The sequence below is a fragment of the Scyliorhinus canicula genome, chromosome 3, assembly GCF_902713615.1.
Source record: "Scyliorhinus canicula chromosome 3, sScyCan1.1, whole genome shotgun sequence".
Lineage (NCBI taxonomy): Eukaryota > Metazoa > Chordata > Chondrichthyes > Carcharhiniformes > Scyliorhinidae > Scyliorhinus > Scyliorhinus canicula.
Window position 1 is genome coordinate 95,037,434 of NC_052148.1, and position 21,842 is coordinate 95,059,275.

At 45.9% G+C, this 21,842-nt stretch overlaps 1 protein-coding gene across 11 annotated transcripts in view; it reads left to right on the forward strand.

The window, feature by feature from the left end:
- The window catches only part of ddx4 (DEAD (Asp-Glu-Ala-Asp) box polypeptide 4), a 137,419-nt gene that overhangs the window by 71,191 nt on the left and 44,386 nt on the right, over positions 1 to 21,842 (forward strand). For all 11 annotated transcript variants that reach the window (XM_038790920.1, XM_038790925.1, XM_038790921.1 and 8 more), the window contains 6 exons: positions 529 to 606; positions 10,988 to 11,107; positions 12,477 to 12,572; positions 14,747 to 14,812; positions 18,097 to 18,153; positions 18,706 to 18,744. In XM_038790920.1, coding sequence (XP_038646848.1) covers positions 529 to 606; positions 10,988 to 11,107; positions 12,477 to 12,572; positions 14,747 to 14,812; positions 18,097 to 18,153; positions 18,706 to 18,744 — 456 coding nt within the window. The remainder of the gene's footprint in view (positions 1 to 528; positions 607 to 10,987; positions 11,108 to 12,476; positions 12,573 to 14,746; positions 14,813 to 18,096; positions 18,154 to 18,705; positions 18,745 to 21,842) is intronic.

A 21,842-nucleotide genomic window follows, 5' to 3' on the forward strand; every position in this document is an offset into this window, starting at 1 on the left:
CCTCTTTAATATATCCAAAGAACTGGCCCTAACCACTTTCTCTGGTAGAGGATTCCACAAGTTCACAACTCTGAGAAGTTCTTCCTCATTTCAGTTCTGAATGGCTTTCCCCTTATTCTTGGGCTGTGACCCCTAGTTCTGGACGTCCCACCCGCATCAAACCTCTCCAATCCCATCTGGACTTTATATGTTTCTGAGATCCCCTCTCATTTTTCTAAACTCGGGTTAGTACAAGCTCAATCGATCTAGTCTTTCTTCATATGTCAGTCCTGCCATCAAGGACAGGATATATATGTGCAGAGCTGTTGAGGATAATATTTGGAAATGCCTTGCATTTGCTGTGCCCAATTGTTTGTCCGTTAGTTGAATGTGAAGAAATTTCTCACGTTTTTTTAAGTTGGGAGAAATCATCCATCACTCCGAGTGTCTGCATTTGCCCCACTGAAATCAGTCTTTTCTTTGCGTTTTTGACTTTTCAAAGAGTTGAAAGGAGTACTAATGTCCTTTTTTTTCCTTTTAAAATTGAAGGATATGAAGATGGGAATGGTTTTGATGCGAGCGATAGCTGTATATTTGGCAGAAGTGGTGGATTTGGGAAACGGCAAGGTGAGTTTTCATTTCTAGATCTTCTTAATTTGGGAATTTTGCTGCTTCAACATTTTGCTTTATGCTTAGCAGATGAAATCAAAACTAGCAGATTTTGTTGGTGACCAGGATAACTTGGTGTCTTTAGTGCCTGACACTAGTCTAGCGTTGGCTACCAAAAGTACTGCAGCAATAACAGAATAATTCTCAGATAGCATTCTTTAATGACACGAATACTTAGCAAATCTCCAGTGGTTGGTTTGTTGCAGCTATTTAGCAAAGAATGAATGTTGGTTCTTTGCAAGATTGGTAACTGTCATGTAAATTTGAAAGTATTTTTAATATAATGTTTTCATTGACATTTTTGTGGTATTGTCATGAGAATGTCACTTTAAGAAATGTTTGGCTGGGCAGCACGGTGGCACAGTGGTTAGCATTGCTGCCTACGGCGCTGAGGACCTGGGTTCGAATTCCGGCCCTGGGTCACTGTCCGTGTGGAGTTTGCACATTCTCCCCGTGTCTGGGTGGGTTTCACCCCCACAACCCAAAGATGTGCAGGGTAGGCGGATTGGCCACGCTAAATTGCCCCTTAATTGGAAAAAATAATTGGATACTCTAAATTAAAAAAAAAAAAGAGAACTGTTTGGCTGCTCATGTTACTGCAGTGATGTCAGAGTGTGGATGGAGCTGAGCTCTGGCTCTGCTTTTAGTTTCACTTTGAGAAAAGCTTGGGTGTGTCTGTGTCTCTTTGGCTTTGTTTTCAATGTTGGAGCTGAAGCCAGACAAAACAGCTGCACTGCTGTTCTCTCTGCCATCAAAAGACTGTCTCTTGATCATTTGCTGAATTCAGAATTATAAATGTTCTCAGTAGTGACTTTAACCTGATGTGTTTCTGTTAAAGGTTATGTTTTTTGTAAGTCTTCTGGATGTTAAAAGGAAAGCTTAAATGATTACTAACTGTTGTAGTCTTTGGGGTTTGTAGTTGAATTAATGGTTGCTAAGATGCTGACTGCATGCTTTAAAAAGGTTAACTTGAGTTCATAGAATAAACATTGTTTTGCTTTAAAAAATACTTTTCCATTTCTGCTGCACCACACCTGTAAAGTGGGCCGTGTGCTCCCCATACCACAATCTAGTAAAAGTTGTGGGTCCGGTGAATTCCATGATACACTTTGGGGTTCTCTAAACCCTGGCCCATAACACTATACAAAACAAGGGTAAGCGTGGACAAACATTCGGACACAGGATAAAGAGAAATCTTTACACATCAATCACTTTCTATAATTTACATTGTTCTTGCATTGTTTACAGTGGTGGGTACAGTTTCTTTTTTTTTGTTCTCCAGTGGTTTTTCGATTTTGGCGCTCCCTTGAACTCTACTCCAGTTGCCTTGGTGTGATGCTGCGTCTCATGTTTTTTTGTTGGGCATGGATGGCTTCCATGTCTCTCTTCTCCCCCTGCTGTGTTGTGATTACCCTCTGCTGTTCTTGTGCTTCTTCGCTGTCGGCCTTGGAACAATCGAGTGAATGAATGGCGCTCATGTTTTGTGGAAGCCCTCCTCCGACCCTTGGATGGCGTATTTAATTTTCTCCATTTGGAGAAATTCCAATAGGCCAAAAAAACGCTCTGCAACTTTGGGTGGTGCTGCTGACCGCCAGCTGAGCAGGGTTCTCCGGCAGGTGATTAGGGAGCCAAGGCAAGAGTGTCAGCCCTCTTTCCCCATGAAGAGATCTGGCTGTTCTGAGACATGAAAGATCACCACTCTTGGGCAAGGCTCCACCCTCATCACCTCCGATATTGTCTCAAAGAAGGCTGTCCAGAACCCGGCAAGTCTGAGGCAAGACCATAATGTGTGGGTGTGGTTGGCCGGGCCTCCGTGGCGCTGTTTGTCCTCCACCTCTGGGAAGAACCTGCTCATTTGGATTCTGGTTAAGTGGGCTCTGTGCACCACTTTTAACTGCATTAGATGTAGCTTTGTGCATGTGAAGTTGACCCGGTGCAGTGGTTCGCTCAAGAATCCCCACCCTATTTCAAAATCAAGTCCTCCTCCCACTTCTATCTCGTCTCGTCCAGTTGGGTGCTAGCTCATCCTAGTAGTCTACTCACCAGGTACATGTCGCCACAATTCCCTTTCCCCAGGATGTCCGTGCCCAATTGGTCCTCCGGCAGTGATTGTTGGGGTGGTTGTAGGTACGTCTTTGTTTCCTCCCTATGTACGTTTTGATCTGCGGTACCGTAGTTCATTTCCTCCCTCCCCGTCAACTGTAATATTCCTCGAGCATTGTCAGTGTAGAAGTCGCTAACTTATCAGGACCCCCCTCCCCGGTCCTTTCTCCACCTTTTGAAGGTGGCATCCATAGTCACAGGCATGAACCTGTGGTTGTTACAGATGGGGCCCTTATCGGACATTTTGCTTATCCGAAATGCTGTCGCAATTAGTTCCATGACCAGAGTGTTGCTACCACCACTGAGCTTGTTGAATATTTGGTGGGAGTGCTGCATGGGTCCTGGAGGTAGGTCCTTCTGCAGGACCCCTCCTCCATAAGCAGCCACCTGGCTTCTGGATCCTTTATCCACCCCATTACCCTCTGTGATTGCCATCCAGTAGGAATATTGCAGGTTTGGGAGGGCTCGGCCCCCCTTGGATCTCGTTCTCTGTAGTAACCTTTGGGATCCTTGCCGCCTTCCCTCCCCACACAAACACCACAATCAGTTTGTCCAGTGAGTTGGAAAAGGCCTTTGGAATGTAGATCGGCTGGACAAAACAGGAAGAGGAACCTGGACAGTACGTTCATCTTGATCGTCTGCCAGGGAGAGTGGGAGCATGTTCCATCTCTGCTGGTCCTTTTTCAGGCTGGTCAGGTTCCATTTGTGGATCCTTGTCCAGTCATGGACGATTTGGATGCCCAGGTTGTGGAATTTAGTGTTGGGCCTCTTTAAATGCCTGCCCCTCCCCCTTGTGGGTTCACCAGGAAGATTTCTCTTTGCTCTGGTTACTTTTGTAGCCCGAGGAGGCTCCAAAAGCGGCATGATTCCTTCCATGCTACTTTGCGTGTCCGAGATGTAGAGGAGCAGGGAGCAGTTCATCTACATGGAGTGAGACTCTGTGCTCTCCCCTTCAAGTTGTTTGCTGCCCTAAGCACGATTGTCGGGGCGAACAGCAGTGGGGACAACTGGCATCCCTGCCTTGTGCAGCTGGTGGTATTTGCCTGTGCTCTCGCTGTGTGAGTGCTGTACAGGAGTTTCACCTGGGTGGTGAACCCTGTTCCAAGCAGGAATGTGTGTGTGTGAGGTACTTCCATTCAACTGTCTCCTTGGACACAGAAAAGGCCTTCAACAATCACTTTGGGTGTTCCCTTCCCCTGATGGGGTCATGATCACGTTCAGCAGGTGCCTGATGTTTCATGTTAGCTGTCTACCCTTGATGAAGCTCGTCTGGTCGTCTTCTCCTACCACCTCTGGTACACAGTCTTCCAGCTTTTTGGCTAGGATCATGGCCAGTATTTTCGCATCTGCGTTTAGCAGCGAGATGGGTCTGTGGGAACCGTATTCTTGTCTTTTTTAGGTATCAGTGAGATTGAGGCTTGTGCTGGCGAGGGCGACAGGGTGCCCCTTGCCAGTGAATCTATGAACATCTCTCGCAGGTGCGGGGCAAATGCCTTCGTTAGTCTTTCGTCGAAGTCTGCCTGGAAGCCATCTGGTCCTGGCGCCTTCCCCGCCTGCTTGGAGCTAAAAATCACTCCCTCAGTGCTTCGAGGTTGTATCTACTATCCCCCCCCGCAACCAGCATGTCCAGTCCATTGCCTGCTGGGGACTCTGAGGTATACAGCCCCCAGTAGAAGGTCTCTAATGCCTTGTTGATCTTTTCCGGCTCTGCTACCAAGTTGCCTTGCTGTCCCTAATCTGGGCTATTTTCGCAGCTGATGAGCTAGCAGGCAGCTAGCTTTGTCTCGTACAGGGTCCCCTGTGCCTGACAGATTTGGTGCACTGCTTTCATAGAACATAGAACAGTACAGCACAGAACAGGCCCTTCGGCCCTCAATGTTGTGCCGAGCCATGATCACCCCACTCAAACCCACGTATCCACCCTATACCCGTAACCCAACAACCCCCCCTTAACCTTACTTTTATTAGGACACTACGGGCAATTTAGCATGGCCAATCCACCTAACCTGCACATCTTTGGACTGTGGGAGGAAACCGGAGCACCCGGAGGAAACCCACGCACACCGGGGGAGGACGTGCAGACTCCACACAGACAGTGACCCAGCCGTGAATCGAACCTGGGACCCTGGAGCTGTGAAGCATTTATGCTAACCACCATGCTACCCTGCTGCCCCTCATGGAGAACCGGTTCAAGTCCATCTGTAGCTTTTTCCTCTCCTCCACCAGGAGCTCTATGGTCGGGGCCTCAGATTATTGCCAGACTACTTCCAGTATGGAGTCGACTGGCTATTGCCTAGCCACCCCCTTTCTTCCCTATCTCTCCGTGCTTTTATAAGTGATAATTTCTCCCCTGATCACAGCCTTGAGCGCTCCCAGAACGTGGCGGGTGAGACCTCCCTATTCGGGTTATTAGTCGCATATTTGTCTTTGGTCTGTGATTTTCTCGCAGACGGCCTCGTCTGCCAAGAGGGTGGTGTCCAACCTCCATGGGGGAGCATTGGGCATGGCTCATCTTCAACCTCACACCCATAATGTGGAGCGTAGTCGGAGATTATAATCGTGGAGTATTCTGCTCTTATTGTCCCTGGAAGCACCAATTTCCCCACTACAAAGAAGTCAATCCATGAATATACGTTGTGTACCTGGGAGAAGGAGAACTCTTCTCCTGGGTGGTTGAACTGCCATGGGTCCACTGTTCCCATCTGCTCCACGAATGTGCAGAGTTCATAACCTGTCTGTCCGTAGGTCCAAGCCCCCCCCCCCCCCCCCCCCCCCCCCCCAATGCGCGCGGCATCAATCATACTTGCCTGGCGGGTGCGCCCCTGCACTCCGGGGTTTGCCTTTTTGTTCAGGGACCCTCAAAAGGCGTTGCTAGCAGCGCTATTTAGTTCCAAGTTGCCATGTGCAGCCTGTTGTAGTTGTAGCCAGTCTAATGTCCTAATTCCTTCTTTACCCATAATTCCCGTCTGGAGGGCAGCATGGTGGCCTAGTGGTTAGCACAGATGCCTCACGGCGCTGAGGTCCCAGGTTCGATCCCGGCTCTGGGTCACTGTCCGTGTGGAGTTTGCACATTCTCCCCATGTCTGCGTGGGTTTCACCCCCACAACCCAAAAATGTGCAGGGTAGGTGGATTGGCCACACTAAATTGCCCCTTAATTGGAAAATATAATTGGGTAATCTAAATTTATTAAAAAAAGAATTCCCTTTTCGTGTTTTCTTCTCTTTCCGCTTTTCCCTCTTGCGGCCCATCTCTCCCACGCTTCCTGGTGCTAGCTACCCTGCTAGTGTAGTGGCCCCCCACCTGGGGCTAGTTGTGCATCCTCTCATCGCCCGTTCACTCTGCTTCTTCTGCTCTCTGCTGCCCTCATTCCTACCTTCCCCTCTTTCTCCCTTGTCCCAGAACAAGGCAGTACAATCCCACAAAAAGTGGTCGACATGGTGGTTCACAGTTGGCAATTCAAAAAGTAGAAAGTAAACATTAGTCTCTTCATCACTATCCCTGATGCCGCTTCTCTAGTCCTTTTCTCAGAGAAGAGACGACTGGTCCGCATCCGCAGGGGCCGTGACAAAGTGCTCCAATTTGGCGATTATTGCCCTCTGCTGCTCCTCTGTTTTAGGCGATGCGACTGGTGTGCTCTGTCAGTTTTCTGGTGGGCTGGGGAAGTTATCCCTTCCCACCATTTGAGCCACATAGTCCGTGGGGTTCCTACCTCCTGCAGGCCCATGATCCTTGGGTTTTGACGCCTCGACCGGTCCAGATGAATTGTATCCCAGGCTGCTTTGGGAGGCGAGGCAGGAATTTGCAGGGGCTCTGACCCCAATTTTTACTTCCCCTCCAACCACTGAGGAGGTGCTGGAGGACTGGAGAATAGCTAATGTGATTCCAGTATTTAAGAAATAATAATCTTTATTGGTGTCACAAGTAGGTTTACATTAACACTGCGGGCAGCACTGTGATGCTGAGGACCCGGGTACTCTAAAAACACTTCTAAATGCTCCACACAGGGCCCGGGATTGAATCTGGGTCCTTGGTGCCGTAGGCAGCAGTGCTTACCACTGTGTCACTGCCGCTCTCTGAGACGAGGGTGATGACAGGCAGCTGCTGTAGTGACTGGAAGCCAGTGACTTACCACAAGATCTGTGCTGGGTCCCCGATTTATTTGTTATTTATATAAACAACCGAGATGATGATGTGCAAGGTAGGATCAGTAGGTTTGCAAATGACCCAAAGATTGGCCGGGTGGTAAACAGCATGGTTGTGTCTTGGGTTACAGGAAGATCTAGATTGGATGGTCAAATGAGAAGAAAAATGGCAGATGGGAATTTGACTCCGAAAAGTGAGGTGATACTATGGAAGGTGAAATTTGACAAGGGAGTATTTAATGATGGTCTGACACTGGGAAGTTCTGAGGAACAAGGAGACCATGGTGTGTTTGTCCATAGATCAGACAAGGGCAGGTTAATCGGGTGGTGCAGAAAGCATGTGGGCCACTTGCCTTTATCAGTCGAGATATGGGTGGCATGGTAGCACAGTGTTTAGCGCTTTACAGAACCTGGGTCCCAGATTCTCTTTGGAGAAAGAGTTGAGATTTGATTGATGTGTCCAGCAGAATAAATTGACTTTTTTTTTCAATAAATGTTTTTTATTGGGTTTTCGAACGTAGCATATTTACAGGTGTACACAAACAAAGGAAAAAAAAAAATACAGGAGAAAAACAAAGTGAGAAGGTAGTACATACATCACGCTATATAGTTAGCAAAATCACGTAACTAGTGAGTAAAGAAAAAAACTGGGGAGAGAGAAAACTGGGGAAGTGTATATACATCGAGGTGGCACTAGACATTTGCAGTATACCTTTATATCCAAGTCTTGTGTTCTTCCATTTTTACATATATAAATATACCCCCCCCCCCCCCCCCCCAAACCAACCAACCAACACGAGAGTACAGATAGCACCGGTAATATGAAAATAGGTCGGGGGGGAGGGGGGGGGGGGCGCGCGCGCTTGCCTGGGTGGCACCCTGATGTTGCTTGCTTCTCCCGATCTGTTTTCACTGTTGTAATTGTTGCCGTAGTTGGTTCCAGGTCTGGAGGGTGGCTACCACCATGAGGCTGCTGTCGTTTTTTTTTTGGTGGGAAAGGGTGAGACTTTTTAAAAAAATAAATTTAGATTACCCAATTATTTTTTCCAATTAAGGGACAATTTAGTGTGGCCAATCCACCTACTCTGCACATTTTTGGGTTGTGGGGGCGAAACCCACGCAGACACGGGGAGAATGTGACGGGTGAGACTTTGAGGTGATTTGGAAAAGACACACAAGAACAGGAGGAAGAACCTTCTTTCATCGCTTACAGTTAGTATCAGGATCATGGTGCCTGAGAGTGTGGTAGAGACTGATTTAATCGTGAGTTGCATAAGGGGGACTGTGAGCACCTGAAGAGCAAATTTGCACAGTTCTGGGACAAGGATAGAGATGTGGCACTAGTAGGATTGTTCTTGCAGAGAGCCAACATCGCATTGACACCACAAGCTGAGTGACTGCCGCCTTCGGTGCTTGCGACCATTCTGATTTTTCAGTGCAGATTAACCAGAATTATGTCCCGAGATGGGCGATTAGCTGGGCCCAGATTTACGTAACTGGATCGGGTGCAAGAGTGGGGTCATTCCTGACTCTGCAAACCCAACCTGGAAATAGTTCCAGAAGTTGGGATTTTCTTTCTGGGGGGTGGACTGGGTTAATGTCTGCTTTCTGTCCCTTGAATGACTGTGGAGGTGGGAAGGCCTTCCTCTGTACACTGGCAAGTGAAAGATTGAATGGAAAACAAAACAGACTGCCCCACCCGGCATGTACCCATCCCATGACCTCCATGCAAACCTATGGCCTTGTACCCATAGCAAGCACTTTTCCCCTGAACATTGTTTCAAAGAGCTGATCTTTTAAAATATATTGACAGTTGGTTTTTTTGGCACTGAATTTGATCGGTTTGTTGGCCATTTCAGTGAGCTTGACAGTAATGGATTATGCACTTTTATTTAAAAAAATGCAGGGCATCTGCTCTCCTAAAAATGTCCCAGGCCAATATCTAAAGGGGTACTGTGCCTCTTCAAACGGGTACCCTGGCTATCTAAACAAATCCACAAAGTTCATACCTGACCTAACTTCGGGTTTCGCGTTGCTGGCCCACAAGGATCCCACTTTCAGTGGAGGCAGCTGGTGGTTTATGACCAGCTTCCACTTTAAACTGTGCATGCATGAATCCTGGCCTTGCTCCAGTCCCGCCTCTGCCAAAATAGGAAGTGCTGTGTTCGGGGGCTGGATATCCGATTTCTGGGCTCGTCTTGCCATTTTCACCTTGACTGTGACCCTCTGTGGTGACTATCCAGGCCCAAGTTTTGAGGAGAAACCGGAGATGCTATGCCTCATTTCACTGGAGCTGAAGAGTTTGAACAGAGAGAAGAGCGAAGTTACAACTATAAATCTTCAGTAGACATGTGGGGAATAATATTTCCTCTACTGGGGAGTTGGTGATGAGTCCTATATAAATTTTCTGTGCAGAGTACGTGAAATTCCTTTTCACCGTATAATTGCATCATAAGAGCGCTTTTCCAATGCAATTAATTTTTTTTTAAATTTAGAGTACCCAATTCATTTTTTTTTTCAATTGAGGGGCAATTTAGTGGGGCCAATTCACCTACTCTGCACATCTTTTGGGTTGTGGGGGCGAAGCCCACGCAAACACGGGGAGAACGTGCAAACTCCACACACAGTGACCCAGAGCCGGGATCGAACCTGGGACCTCGGCGCCGTGAGGCAACAGGGCTAATCCACTGTGCCACCGTGCTGCCCGCAATTAATTTTTAAGGGACGATAAAAACTGTTTGAAGCAGAGAAAGATGCAAGACTTTGATAGTTTGGCTTGTGTTTACAGGAAATCGGTGTAGAAAATAAACCATTGGGACCCCACAGTGCAGGGTTCCATGGTTGTCAACGGCCTCTCTTGCCTTGTAATGTTTTCTTGAGTTTCTGGGGCCAAATAACCATTGCCGTTCCTGCATTGAAAGCTTGGCGCTGATGGTTATCAAGTGACCCTGCTTGGGAAATGTCTCTGGATTGAGTTTGGCTGTGATCTCAATCACCCTTTACTTGTTCACAAATGCTGGGATACGGCATGAAGGTGAAGTACTGACACTTGGGTGAAATCCCAGGAGTGTCAGCACGTACTTGTTTTTTTATTTATAAATTTAGAATACCCAATTAATTTTTTTCCAAGGGGAAATTTAGTGTGGCCTATTCACGTACCCTGCACATATTTTGGGTTGTGGGGGCGAAACCCACGCAAACACGAGGAGAATGTGCAAACTCCACACAGACAGTGACCCAGAGCTGGGATCGGACCTGGGACTTTGGCGCCATGAGGCAGCAGGGCTAACCCACTGCACCACCGTGCTGCCCCGTGTCAATGCAAGCTTGATGTTTCAGAAAAAATAATTTGGTCGGAGATCATCCATTTATTGGGTTGTGAAGTTGGCTACTAGGAAATTGTGAAGGGTTGCAATGTGTTTCTGCTTTGGCTGAGATTGTTGATATGAATGGAGTGTAGATAGTAATTCTAAATTTGTTTGGCTCTGCTACTGGTATTACTGGAACTGATCATTTGGTGTTTTAGTCTTGCAAATTTGGCTCTGCTAGGTGCTGGCTGCATATTAATGCACCCTTGTAGTTTCTTTCATGTTGGTTTATTGCTCTGGCAGATGTGGATGTTGGTCTGCATTCTGCCATTTTATTGCTGCGTTCATATTTGCCTTATTCTAATTAGGATCTCAAAATTTGTATTGATGACCATTTAGAATCCCACGCTAAAATATACCAATAAACAATCTATGACTCACTTGTACCTTTAAATGATGCTCTGGTATGATCATCTGTTTGAAATATTTGTGAAATCAAATATTACAATTGGTAATCTGAATATTTTTGTTGTGAGATGGGTGTAATTTGATTGATGACTGGAACGGAAACATTTATGGCTTTAAGGAAATGTGATTTTTTTTTTTGTGTGTGTGTGTGTTTTATCTTTCAGTAATTACCTTCTTTCCAACTGGCAGATACGGCTGTTACATTTTTGCTGTCTTTGTGTGATGGCAGAATAAAACAAAACGCTGGATTTTGATTTTGTTAGTATTGGACAGTGCTTTGCTCTGGATTTTAATCATCTAATGTCGCTATAATGCAGTTGCAGGATTTGCAGAATCTGTTACTATAAACGAAAATGACTTTGACAGCAGAGGTGGAAGAAGATGTGGGTTCGGCAGAGGTGATCGTGCTGGATTTCCAAGAGTTAATGCACAAAATGGTAAGAGTTGGAGAAATGCACATCTGTTCACTTCTAGTCTTTCAGATCCCTTTCCCATTTTTCAGGGCGACAGAATTTGGTGGGTGGAAGAAGTGGCCAAGCTTCAAGCAATTGTCAACATCTTTACTGAGGCGCATCAAGACTATGGGTGCTCTTAAGACAAAAGGTTCACTACCAACCTAACCCCACCACACAGCACTGCAACCCTGGTTATCAAAATCCATTTGTGATCTACAGAGCTGTAGTGAGACCCACCCTTCTGTATGGTTCTTTTTAAAAAAATTTAAAGTACCCAATTCTTTTTTTTTCCAATTAAGGGGCACTTTAGCATGTCAGTTCACCTACCCTGCACATCTTTGAGTTGTGGGAGTGAGACCCACACAGACTGAGAGAATGTCTAAACTTCACATGGACAGTGACTCGGGGCCGGGATCGAACCTGGGTCCTCAGTGCCGTGAGGCAGTAGTGCTAACTGCTGTGCCACCCATCCACATGTTTCTGAGACGTGCTCTATGTACATCAGGCATCTCAAGATCCTGCAAATCCATTGGCAGGATCAGTGCAGCAACACTTGTGTTCTCGCTCTGGCCAGGATCAAAGCATTGACCACACACTTCAGCTCTGCTGGGCTTGCTACATGGTCTACGAGCTTGACACGAGACTCGTTAAACAAGTTCTCTACTCTGATTCACTTTAATGATCTAGTTGAGATTGAGAATTTATACTTAAAAGCTTGAGGAGTGACATAATAAGACTTCTTCAAGATTATGGAAGGCTTTGGTAAGGTAGACAATAGAAAAGGTGCATCACCTGTGGGCAAGACCAGAACTAAGGGCATAAATACAAGATGATCTGTAATAAATGAAGTAGGGAATTTAAGAGAAAGTTGTTTGGAACAGTTGAGGTGAGTAGAATGGAGACAATTGGTCTATGCTTGAGGAAGAATGGAATAAAAGGATCTGCTAATGAGTTTCGATGAAGTACAGGTGGAGGTTCATTGGAAACACATGGAACAATAGGGCTAAATGGCTACTTTCGGGCTTCAAAACAAGGGGTCAACCGTGCTCTGTTTTTACCTGTTTCTTTCTGGATTATATCCCACATTTGTATTTCATTGCTTGCACTTGATCCCTGGGTGTCTTTGTTCATCTGCATCATCTTCCATTTCCTTTTTACCCCACCTCTCTGCTGTTCTACCTACCAACCTTTCTCTCTAAAATCATCATTTTTATTTAATTGTCTGCCTCTTGTGTCACTGGAATATTTAGCAAATGTTTTCTTTTCCTAAATGGAATATCCAATATAAGAGCCATGTTTTATAGATAATTTGAAGTCCAATCTCCCAAATGTAAACTTTCTTTTCTTAAAGCTGCTGTGAAAGCAAGTGGAGACGCTCCTTTTGGCAGCGATAGCCCTGTGGGCAGAAGTGGCCTTGGCGCAAGAGGTGGATTTGGTGGTCAATCTGGTGAGGATATTTTAAACTTCATAATTGTGTTGTAAGTATTCTGAAATGAAGATTTTTGTTATGGTTAAGTGGATGTCTTTTTCTCTTTATAAATAGAGTATCCAATTTTTTCCCCAATTAAAGCGCAATTTAAGATGGTCAATCCCCCTGCACAACATGTGGGGGTGAGACCCACGCAGACACGGGGAGAATGTCCAAACTCCAGACAGAAAGTGACCCGGGATCGAACCTGGGACTTCAGTGCTGTGAGGCAGTAGTGCTAACCACTGTGCCACCATGCCGCCCTTGTTAAGTGGATGTCTGAAGGCCAAACGCTTATCATGTTTTGAATCTTCAGTTCAAGCTGCTGAGAAGTCTACATCTATTGGGACAGGTTCTTCTGTTGTCCAATGCAAAGTCCTTGCAAGGACAGGCGCAGTTTCCCTGACTCTCTGGACTGTTGATGATGCAGGATAGCAGAACGGAGAGACGCAACCTCCACCAATGAGCCATACTGATGATCATTGGCAACAAAGAAAATTACAACACGCGAACGGGCCCTTTGGCCCTCCAACCCTTCACCGACCATGCTGCCTGTCTGAGCTAAAATCATCTACCATTCCAGGCACCATATCCCTCTTTTCCCATCCGATTCATGTATTTGTCAAGACCCCCCGCCTCCTAAATTTATTTTAAATTTTACTTTAAATTTATTTTAAATTTTACTTTAAATTTATTTTAAATTTTACTTTAAATTTATTTTAAATAAGTCACTATTTTATCTGCTTCCATAACCTCCTCTGGCAGCAGGTTCCAGGCTCCCACCACACAGTTTATATTTATATAAAAAAAAAGAAAGACTTGCCGCTCGCATCTTAAAACCTATGCCTCCTAGTAATTGACTCTCCACCCTGGGGGAAAATACTTCTGACTATCCACTCTGTCCATGTCTCTCAATCTTGTAGACGTCTATCAGGTTGACCCTCACACTCCGTCATTCTAGTGAGAACAAACCGAGTTTATCCAACCTCTCCTCATAGCTAATGCCTGCCGTACCTGGCAACATCCTGGTAAATCTATTCTGAACCCTCTCCGAAGCCTCCAGCTGTGTGGCAACCAGAATTGAACTCTATATTCCAAGAGCGGCCTAACAAAGGTTCTATAAAGCTGCAACATGACTTGCCAATTTTTAAACTCGATGCCCTGGCCGATGAAGGCAAGCACCACCATCTCCACCTGCGTTGCCACTTTCTGTGACCTGTGCACCCAAATCCCTCTGCCTATCAATACTCTTAAGGGTTCTGCCATTTACTGTATATTTTCCAGCTCTCTTGGACCTTCCAAAATGCATTACCTCACATTTGTCCGGATTAAACTCCATCTGCCATCTCTCCACCCAAGTCTCCTACTGATCTGTATCCTCTGACGGTCCTCATTGCTATCCGCAATTCCACCAACCTTATGTCATCCGCAAACTTACCAATCAAACCAGTGACATTTTCCTCAAAATCATAGCACTGATCCCTGAGGGACGCCACTAGTCACAGTGCTCCATTCAGAAACGCACCCTTCCACTGTTACCCTCTGACTTCTATGACCGAGCCAGTTCTGTATCCATTTTGCCAGCTCACCTCTGATCAGGTGAAACGTACCAGTCTGCCATGAGGGACCTTGTCAAAGGCCTTACTGAAGTCCATGTAGACAACATCCACTGCCCTACCCTCATCAATCATCTTCGTCACTTCCTCAAAACTCGATCAAGTTAGTGAGGCACAACCTCCCCTTCACAAAACATACGTTGCCTCTCGCTAATAAGTCCATTTAGTTCCCAGTGGAAGTAAATCCTGTCTCGTTCCCTAACACTGACAAAAGACTCACTGTAATTACCTGTATTATCCTTGCTACCCTTAAAGGAACAACATTGGCCGATCTCCGATCCTCTGGGACCTCCCCTGTAGCCAGTGAGGATACAAATATTCATCTCGGCCTCAGCAATTTCCTGGGACTTGTCTACTACATTAATGTTTTGCAAGACACCCCCCCCCCCCCCCCCCCAAATATCTCCTCTTTGATATCCACGTGACCCAAACCTGGGATATCCTGTATTTGCACCATCACTGTATTGGAGATTTGTTACATTGCATTGTAAATTAATCATCTGTTTTGAATTATAATTCTTTTTTTTTTATTGGTAGGTGGAAGTAGTGGATTTGGTCTAAGTCGTGGAAGAGCAGGCTTTCAATCTGCACTTGCAACAAGAGGTGAGATGTTGCGCATTATTACAACCCTCCCTCTTTTTGACCTAGTATTTCATATCCTATTTCATGATTGTGAAGGTAATTAGCCTGTCAGCCTAGATAGGATTTTGGATGAGTGCATTTGGAACCATGGCCTGCCGGCTAACTCTTTTTCTTCTCTTTCCTTTCTCTCTTTTTCTTCCCTTTCCCCTCATTCCCTTCATGAGTGCTCTGGGCTGATTTTGTTAGATTCGTGAAGTATTTATATGCTGGCTATTGTTCTTGGGCTGGAATGGGTGCAATGTCCAATGTTGTAAAAAGGAGAGTCTTCGATAATTTAAGGCAGAACTCTGTGGATTCTTGATGAGCGGTGGGCAGTGAAAGATTACCTGGTAGTTGGGAATGCTGGAGCCATGATCTTATTGAATGGCTGAGCAGGCTCGAGGGACTAAATGGCCTACTCCTGCCAATTCCTATGTTCGTATGAGGATCAGCCCAACAAAAACATCAATGTAGTATGACTTAAATAGCAAGTCCTGTGTGAAGACCATTTGAGCAAGGTACTGAATCTTTTCCCACAGAATTTACAGTGCAGAAGGAGGCCATTCGGTCCATCGAGTCTGCACCGGCTCTTGGGAAGAGCACCCTACTTAAACCCACACCTCCACCCTATCCCCATAACCCAGTAACCCCACCTAACCTGCACATCTTTGAACTGAGGGAGAGCAGCCGGAGGAAACCCACGCAGACTGGGAAACTCCACACCGACCCCATAGACAGTCACCCGTCTGGAATTGATCCCGGGTCCCTGAAGCTGTGAGGTAGCAGTGCTAACAACTGTGCCACCATGCTTCCTGAAGGGCTATGCCATCTCTGGAATTGTACTGCAGAAGGAACTTCCTCCTGGTGGGAGAGATATACATGGCTGACTTCCTGTGGTAAAATATTGACATGACGGTGTGAATCCATTGAATCCCCAGTTTCTGAAGTTCTCTTTCTTCGTTCCTCACTGCATGCCCCCCCCGCCCCCCAATATCCCTTCAGCCCCAAGAATCGTATCTAATTCCTTCTTGAAATTACACAACATTTCGGCCTCCACTACATTGTGTTAGTGATTCCACAGTTTCACCACTTCCTCTCTGGGTGAAGAAAATTCTCCTCGCCTCCGTTTGAGGATGAGGGGTAAACCTTAAGACTATGACCTCGTAGTTCTGGACTCACCCCACCATCAGGAACATTCTTTCAGAGTCTGCCCCTTCTAATCCTGTTAGAATTTTATGTTCTGAATTCCAATTAATATCATCTTACCCAACTTGGTGTCTCCTCGTATGACAATTCCACCCATCCCAAGATTTAGCCTGGTAAACCTTCGCTACATTCCCTCCATAGCAAGAACATCTTTCCTCTGATAAGGACACCAGAAGCGGACACAATACTCCAGTTGTGGCCTCACCAATGCCCTATACAATTGCAGTGAAACATCTCTTACGTTTATAAGAAAAAAAAATGAGAGTACCAATTACTGCCTGTCTAACTCTCTCTCGTTCTGCCTAGTGGTCGCCCATTGCCTTCCTGCATGAGGACTCTGAGCCTGCAATACTTGCCATCTTTTTGAATTTGAAGCTGCCACGAGTTAGTGCAAAATAATTGGTTTGACCTGGCTTCCACCTGTTGTGAGAAAGTCCATTTTGCTGATGGCTCCATGAAACCAGTGTCTGATTTGTCGATGTGAAATGGTAGCACAGTGGTTAGCACTGTTGCTTCACAGCGCCAGGAACCTGGGTTCCATTCCCGGCTTGGGTCCCTGTTCTTGCGGAGTTTGCACAGTCTCAGTGTGACTGCGTGGATTTCCTCCAGATGCTCCAGTTCCAAAAGGCATGCTTGTTGGGTGAGTTGGACATTCTGAATTCTCCCTCTGTGTACCGGAACAGGCGGCAGAATGTGGTGACTAGGGGATTTTCACAGCATCTTCTTTGCAGTGTTAATTTAAGCTTGCTTGTGACACTAAAAAATATTATGATTATTAAACAGTTTGAAGAAACTGAGAATTCAAAGCCAGTCTCAAAGAAGGATGGTGGGCTATTTCTGGATCGGCGATTTCTGGAATTCTAAGAACGACGACTAATTTCTTGCAGGGCTTGGAAAGAAATGAGAAGTGGTATGGGAAAGCGAGTAAGATGGTTAATATTGATGTGGTGTTCTTGGGTGGATTAGTCAATTGCCATTTACATGATTTATTTGTGGGCTCCGAAAATGTAGCCCATCAAAAGCAGAAGCCAACGTAGTTTCAAAAGAACAAGGGAAACTTTGAAATATCAAATGCATCCTTGTGCTATCCTTTGTTAACAGAAGTTTGTGGCAAAAGGACTGCTGTGAATGGACTGAGCATTAACGAACTCTGCAACCAGAGTATCCACCATCCACGTTTTCATTTGAGATGAGACTGCACGTTATCCTCCACCTGATGAAACCTGAAGGGTTGTGGGAGGGAGGTGGTGAAAACGAGAGTGGTGGCAAAATGAGAGCTTCAAATGGTATGCCATGTAATACATTATTCACTAATCAAATAGCTCCGATGAGGTGAAACCTATAGAGAAATGCAAGAAACATCCTCCAAAAGTGTGAAACCTTCCAGGCAAATGCTTTCTTGAAATGAGAAAATTACATAAGGCGGTGATGCTCAGAAGGAATAATAATAATCTTTTATTGTCACAAGTACGCTTGCATCAACACTAACATGGCAATGATGTCACTGTGAAAAGCCCCTAGTCGCCACACTCTGGCACCTTTTCGGGTACGCAGAGGGAGAATTCAGAATGTCCAAATAACCTAACAGCACGTCTTTTGGGACTTGTGGGAGGAAACCGGAGCACCTGGAAGAAACCCACGCAGACACGGGGAGAACGTGAATATTCCGCACAGACAGTGAACCAAGCCAGGAATCGGACTTTGGACCCTGGTGCTGTGAAGCAACAGTGCTAACCACTGCTACCATACCGCTCCCTATGAGGGTCCAATTTTGTACCATCTATCTGTGACCCAGCCCTGTACTACACTAAGATGTTGTCATTCATCCCCTGAAGCAATGCTACAAAAGCCAGTTCCTGTGTAAGATTTAAAGTCAAATGCTGCAGATTTTGGAAGTCTAAAATAACGGGTCAAGCAGCATGTGTGGACAGAAAAGTTAACATTGCAAGTCAATCTTGGCCCTTCAGAAGTTCTGGTTATGATTGCAGTTTAATACTGTATTTGCCTAGTTTCCAAATTAGTGAATTGAAAGTTATTCTTTTTGAAATTTCGAATTGCAGGTGGTTACCGAGGTAGAAATGAAGAGCCCTTTTCTGGATCATCTTCTAGACTGGCAGGTGGGCTGTTTATTTAGTAGCATGGATGTTTATAGCATAGGAGGTGGCCAAAAAATCTTCTCTTTGGCTGTTTCATAGAGCTGGCTAAAACTAACCTCTGTGACCCAATTTCTCCCTTAGCCTTGTGCTTTCCTCTGTTTTCAATATTTACCTGGTTTTCCCTTAAATTATGTAATGCACTTGACTGAAGCACTGTCGGAAGCAGCAGATTCCATGTTCCAGTAACTCTTTTAAGATATTCTCCTCACCCGCCGCACTCTGATGATTTTAAATTGACAATCCCTCAGTCATGATCTCATTAAATGGCAGGGCAGACAAGATGGGCTGAATGGCTTACTTGTGCTCCTAGGTCTCTATCATTGAACACCTCGCAACTGATTTCCCAACCACCAGAAACATTGGCTTCCTAGTAACTCTTTTCAAAACTCTTCAATTTAAAACCTCTATGAATTCTCTTCTTTTCCCCTCTGCTCGTCAGTAGTTAGTTGTTTCATTATGTTAGATTGGTTGACTTTGGGAGTGAATATGTTATATAATTATGTTTCTTTTAAGGTCGTTGGAATTCTAGTGATGAAGATGACAAAAATCAAGGTACGAGTCAGGTTTTCAAAGGGAAATACCATTAAAATGTTTGGGAAATTGCATAAATTTTGTTTTGGTTGTTGTGATGTTTTTAAAGTTAATTTTCCTTTTAATTTCATTTCCATATTTTCATTTTGGTACAATTAATGTAACATATGCTCCATTTTACCATTGTAAGTTGGCCACTAACTCCTGCGATTTCATCACCTGCGAGGTGCTGAATGCCTTTTGTGATCTATTACACAGCAGATGATTTATTTTTGTTGGGTTGAACTTTTAATGCAGGAGTTATGACAAATTGCAGTTCCTAAGCATACACTTGCATATATATTGGCAGAGTGGATTTGGATTTGTTTTATTGTCCTGTGTACCGAGGTACAGTGAAAAGTATTTTTCTGCGTGCAGCTCAAATAGATCATTTAGTATGTGAAAATAAAATTAAAATACATAATAGCGCAACACAAGGTCCACAATTTAAATACATAGACATCGGGTGAGGCATACAGGAGTGAGGTATTAATCGGGTCAGTCCATAAGATGATTGTTTAGAAGTTTGGTAACATCGGGGAAGAAGCAAAGCTGTTTTTTAATCTGTTTGTGTGCGCTTGCAGACTTTTGTATCTCCGCCCGATGGAAGATGTTGGAAATGTGAATAAGTCGGGTGGGAGGGGTCTTTGATTATGCTGCCCACTTTCCCAAGACAGCGGGAGGTGTAGATACTCATGGGCGGGAGGCGGGTTCTTGTGATGGACTGGGTGGTGCTCACTACTCTCTGAAGTTTCTTACGGTCTTGGGCCAAGCAGTTGCCATACTAAGCTGTGATGCAGCCAGATGGGATGCTTCCTATGATGCATCTGTAAAAATTGGTAAGGATTAATGTGGACATGCTGAATTTCCTTAGTTTCCTGAGGAAGTATAGGCACTGTTGTGCTTTCTTGGTGGTAGTGCTGACGTGGGTGCACCAGGACAGATTTTTGGTGATGTGCACACCTAGGAATTTGACTAGAAATGCCTAGGCATTAGCTTCTATATTCCCATCTCGTTTATAAGCTTATCTACCTTCACCTTGTACGTAAATACAACTTTGCCTGTTATTATGGCTGATGTATTTGAGTGGCCCGGTCCAGTTTCTAATCCATGATGATACCCAAAATGCTAATCATGGGGACTCCGTGATGGTAACGCCGATGGTAATGCTGCTGAATATCCCTTAAGCGGTGTTAATGTTGCTTACCACTTAGCAACCCAAACCTGAACGTTGTCCAGTTCTTGCTGCATATTGGCATGGACTACTTATACCAGAGGAGTCATAAAGGGTACCAAACATTTTGCAATGTCTTCACACTTTACTTCTGACTCTATGATGGAATTAAGTTTCATTTGAAATAGTTGAAGGTGGTTGGGTTGAGGAATTACACTGAGAAACTCCTGCATTGACATCGTGGGACTTGTGGTAACTTCCAACGACTGGCTAAAGGAGGTCTATATAAAAAAATAATATATATATTTTCATTCTCCTTTTTCACATTTTAATCAAATTTACACCCACCAACAATAACATACAATGGCAATCCCCTGGCCAACAGCTCCCAATGTTTTAAATACAGAACACGAAAGAAAAGGAATCCAGAATCCACCATCCTCCCATACATAATCACCAATAACCTATACATTCTGAACCCCCCTCCCTAATGTTCAATGTCATCCAATTCTTGAAAATCCCACCTCTTAAACTCCTCCATCTGCTCCACCAACCTCGTAAAATTAAGTCTATGCAGGGCCCCCTGGCTCCTGGGCCACCTGGACCCCCAAGTATCTGAAGCTCCTCTCCGCCCTTTTTAGTGGGAGATCGCCAATTCCCCTCTCCTGGTCCCCTGGGTGAACCACGAACAACTGGCTCTTCCCCATGTTGAGCTTGTACCCTGAGAAATCCCCAAACTCCCTGAGGATCCTCATTACCTCCGGCATTTCCCCCCCCCCCCCCCCCCCCCCCCCAAAACCGGGTCTGCCACATATAGCAGCAAGTCGTCCGCATAGAGCGACACCTTGAGCTCCTCCCCACCCCACACCAGCCCCCTCCATTCCTCGACTCCCTCAGTGCCATAGCCAGGGGTTCAATCGCCAATGCAAAGAGCAGGGAAGACAAGGGGCATCCGTGCCTCGTCCCTCTGCAGCCGAAAGTACTCAGACCTCCTCTTGTTTGTGGCCACACTCGCTATCGGGGTCTTGTACAACAGCCTAACCCACCTGACGAACCCCTCTCCAAACCCGAATCTCTTCAGCACCTCCCACAAGTACTCCCACTCTACCCTATCGAAGGCTTTCTCGGTGGCCATCGCCGCCACTATCTCAGCCTCCCCCTCTCTCGCCGGCATCATAATAACGTTCAGGAGCCTCCGCACTTTGCCGTTCATTGCCTCCCCTTCACTAACCCCGTCTGGTCCTCATGGGTGACCTGCGGATCACAATCCTCAGTTCCCATGGCTGAGACCTTCGCCAGCACCTTGGCATCTACATTTAACAGTGAGATCGGCCTGTAAGACCCACACTGCAGGGTATCTTTGTCCCGCTTCAAGATCAAGGAGATCAGGGCCCGGGACATCGTCGTGGGCAAAACCCCCTCTACCGTGCCTCATTGAAGGTCCTAACCAATAACGGGCCAACAGGTCCACACATTTTTTTGTAAAACACGACCGGGAAACGTCTGGTCCCGGCGCTTTCCCCGCCTGCATGCTCCCTATCCCTTTGACCGGCTCCTCCAGCACAATTGGGGCCCCTAATCCCACCACCAGTCCCTTCTCCACCTTCGGGAACCTCAGTTGGTCCAGAAAGCGGCCCATCCCTCCCTCCTCCACCGAGGGCTCTGACCGATACAGTTCCTCATAAAAGTCCCTAAAGACCCCATTGATGCCAACCCCACTCCGCACCACACTCCCTCCCCTATCCTTAACTCCCCCGATCTCCCTAGCTGCGTCCCGCTTCCGAAGCTGATGCGCTAGCATCCGGCTTGCCTTTTCCCCGTATTCATAAACCGCCCCCTGGGCCTTCCTCCACTCAGGCTCCGCCTTCCTGGTGGTCAACAGGTTGAATTCGGCCTGGAGGCTGCG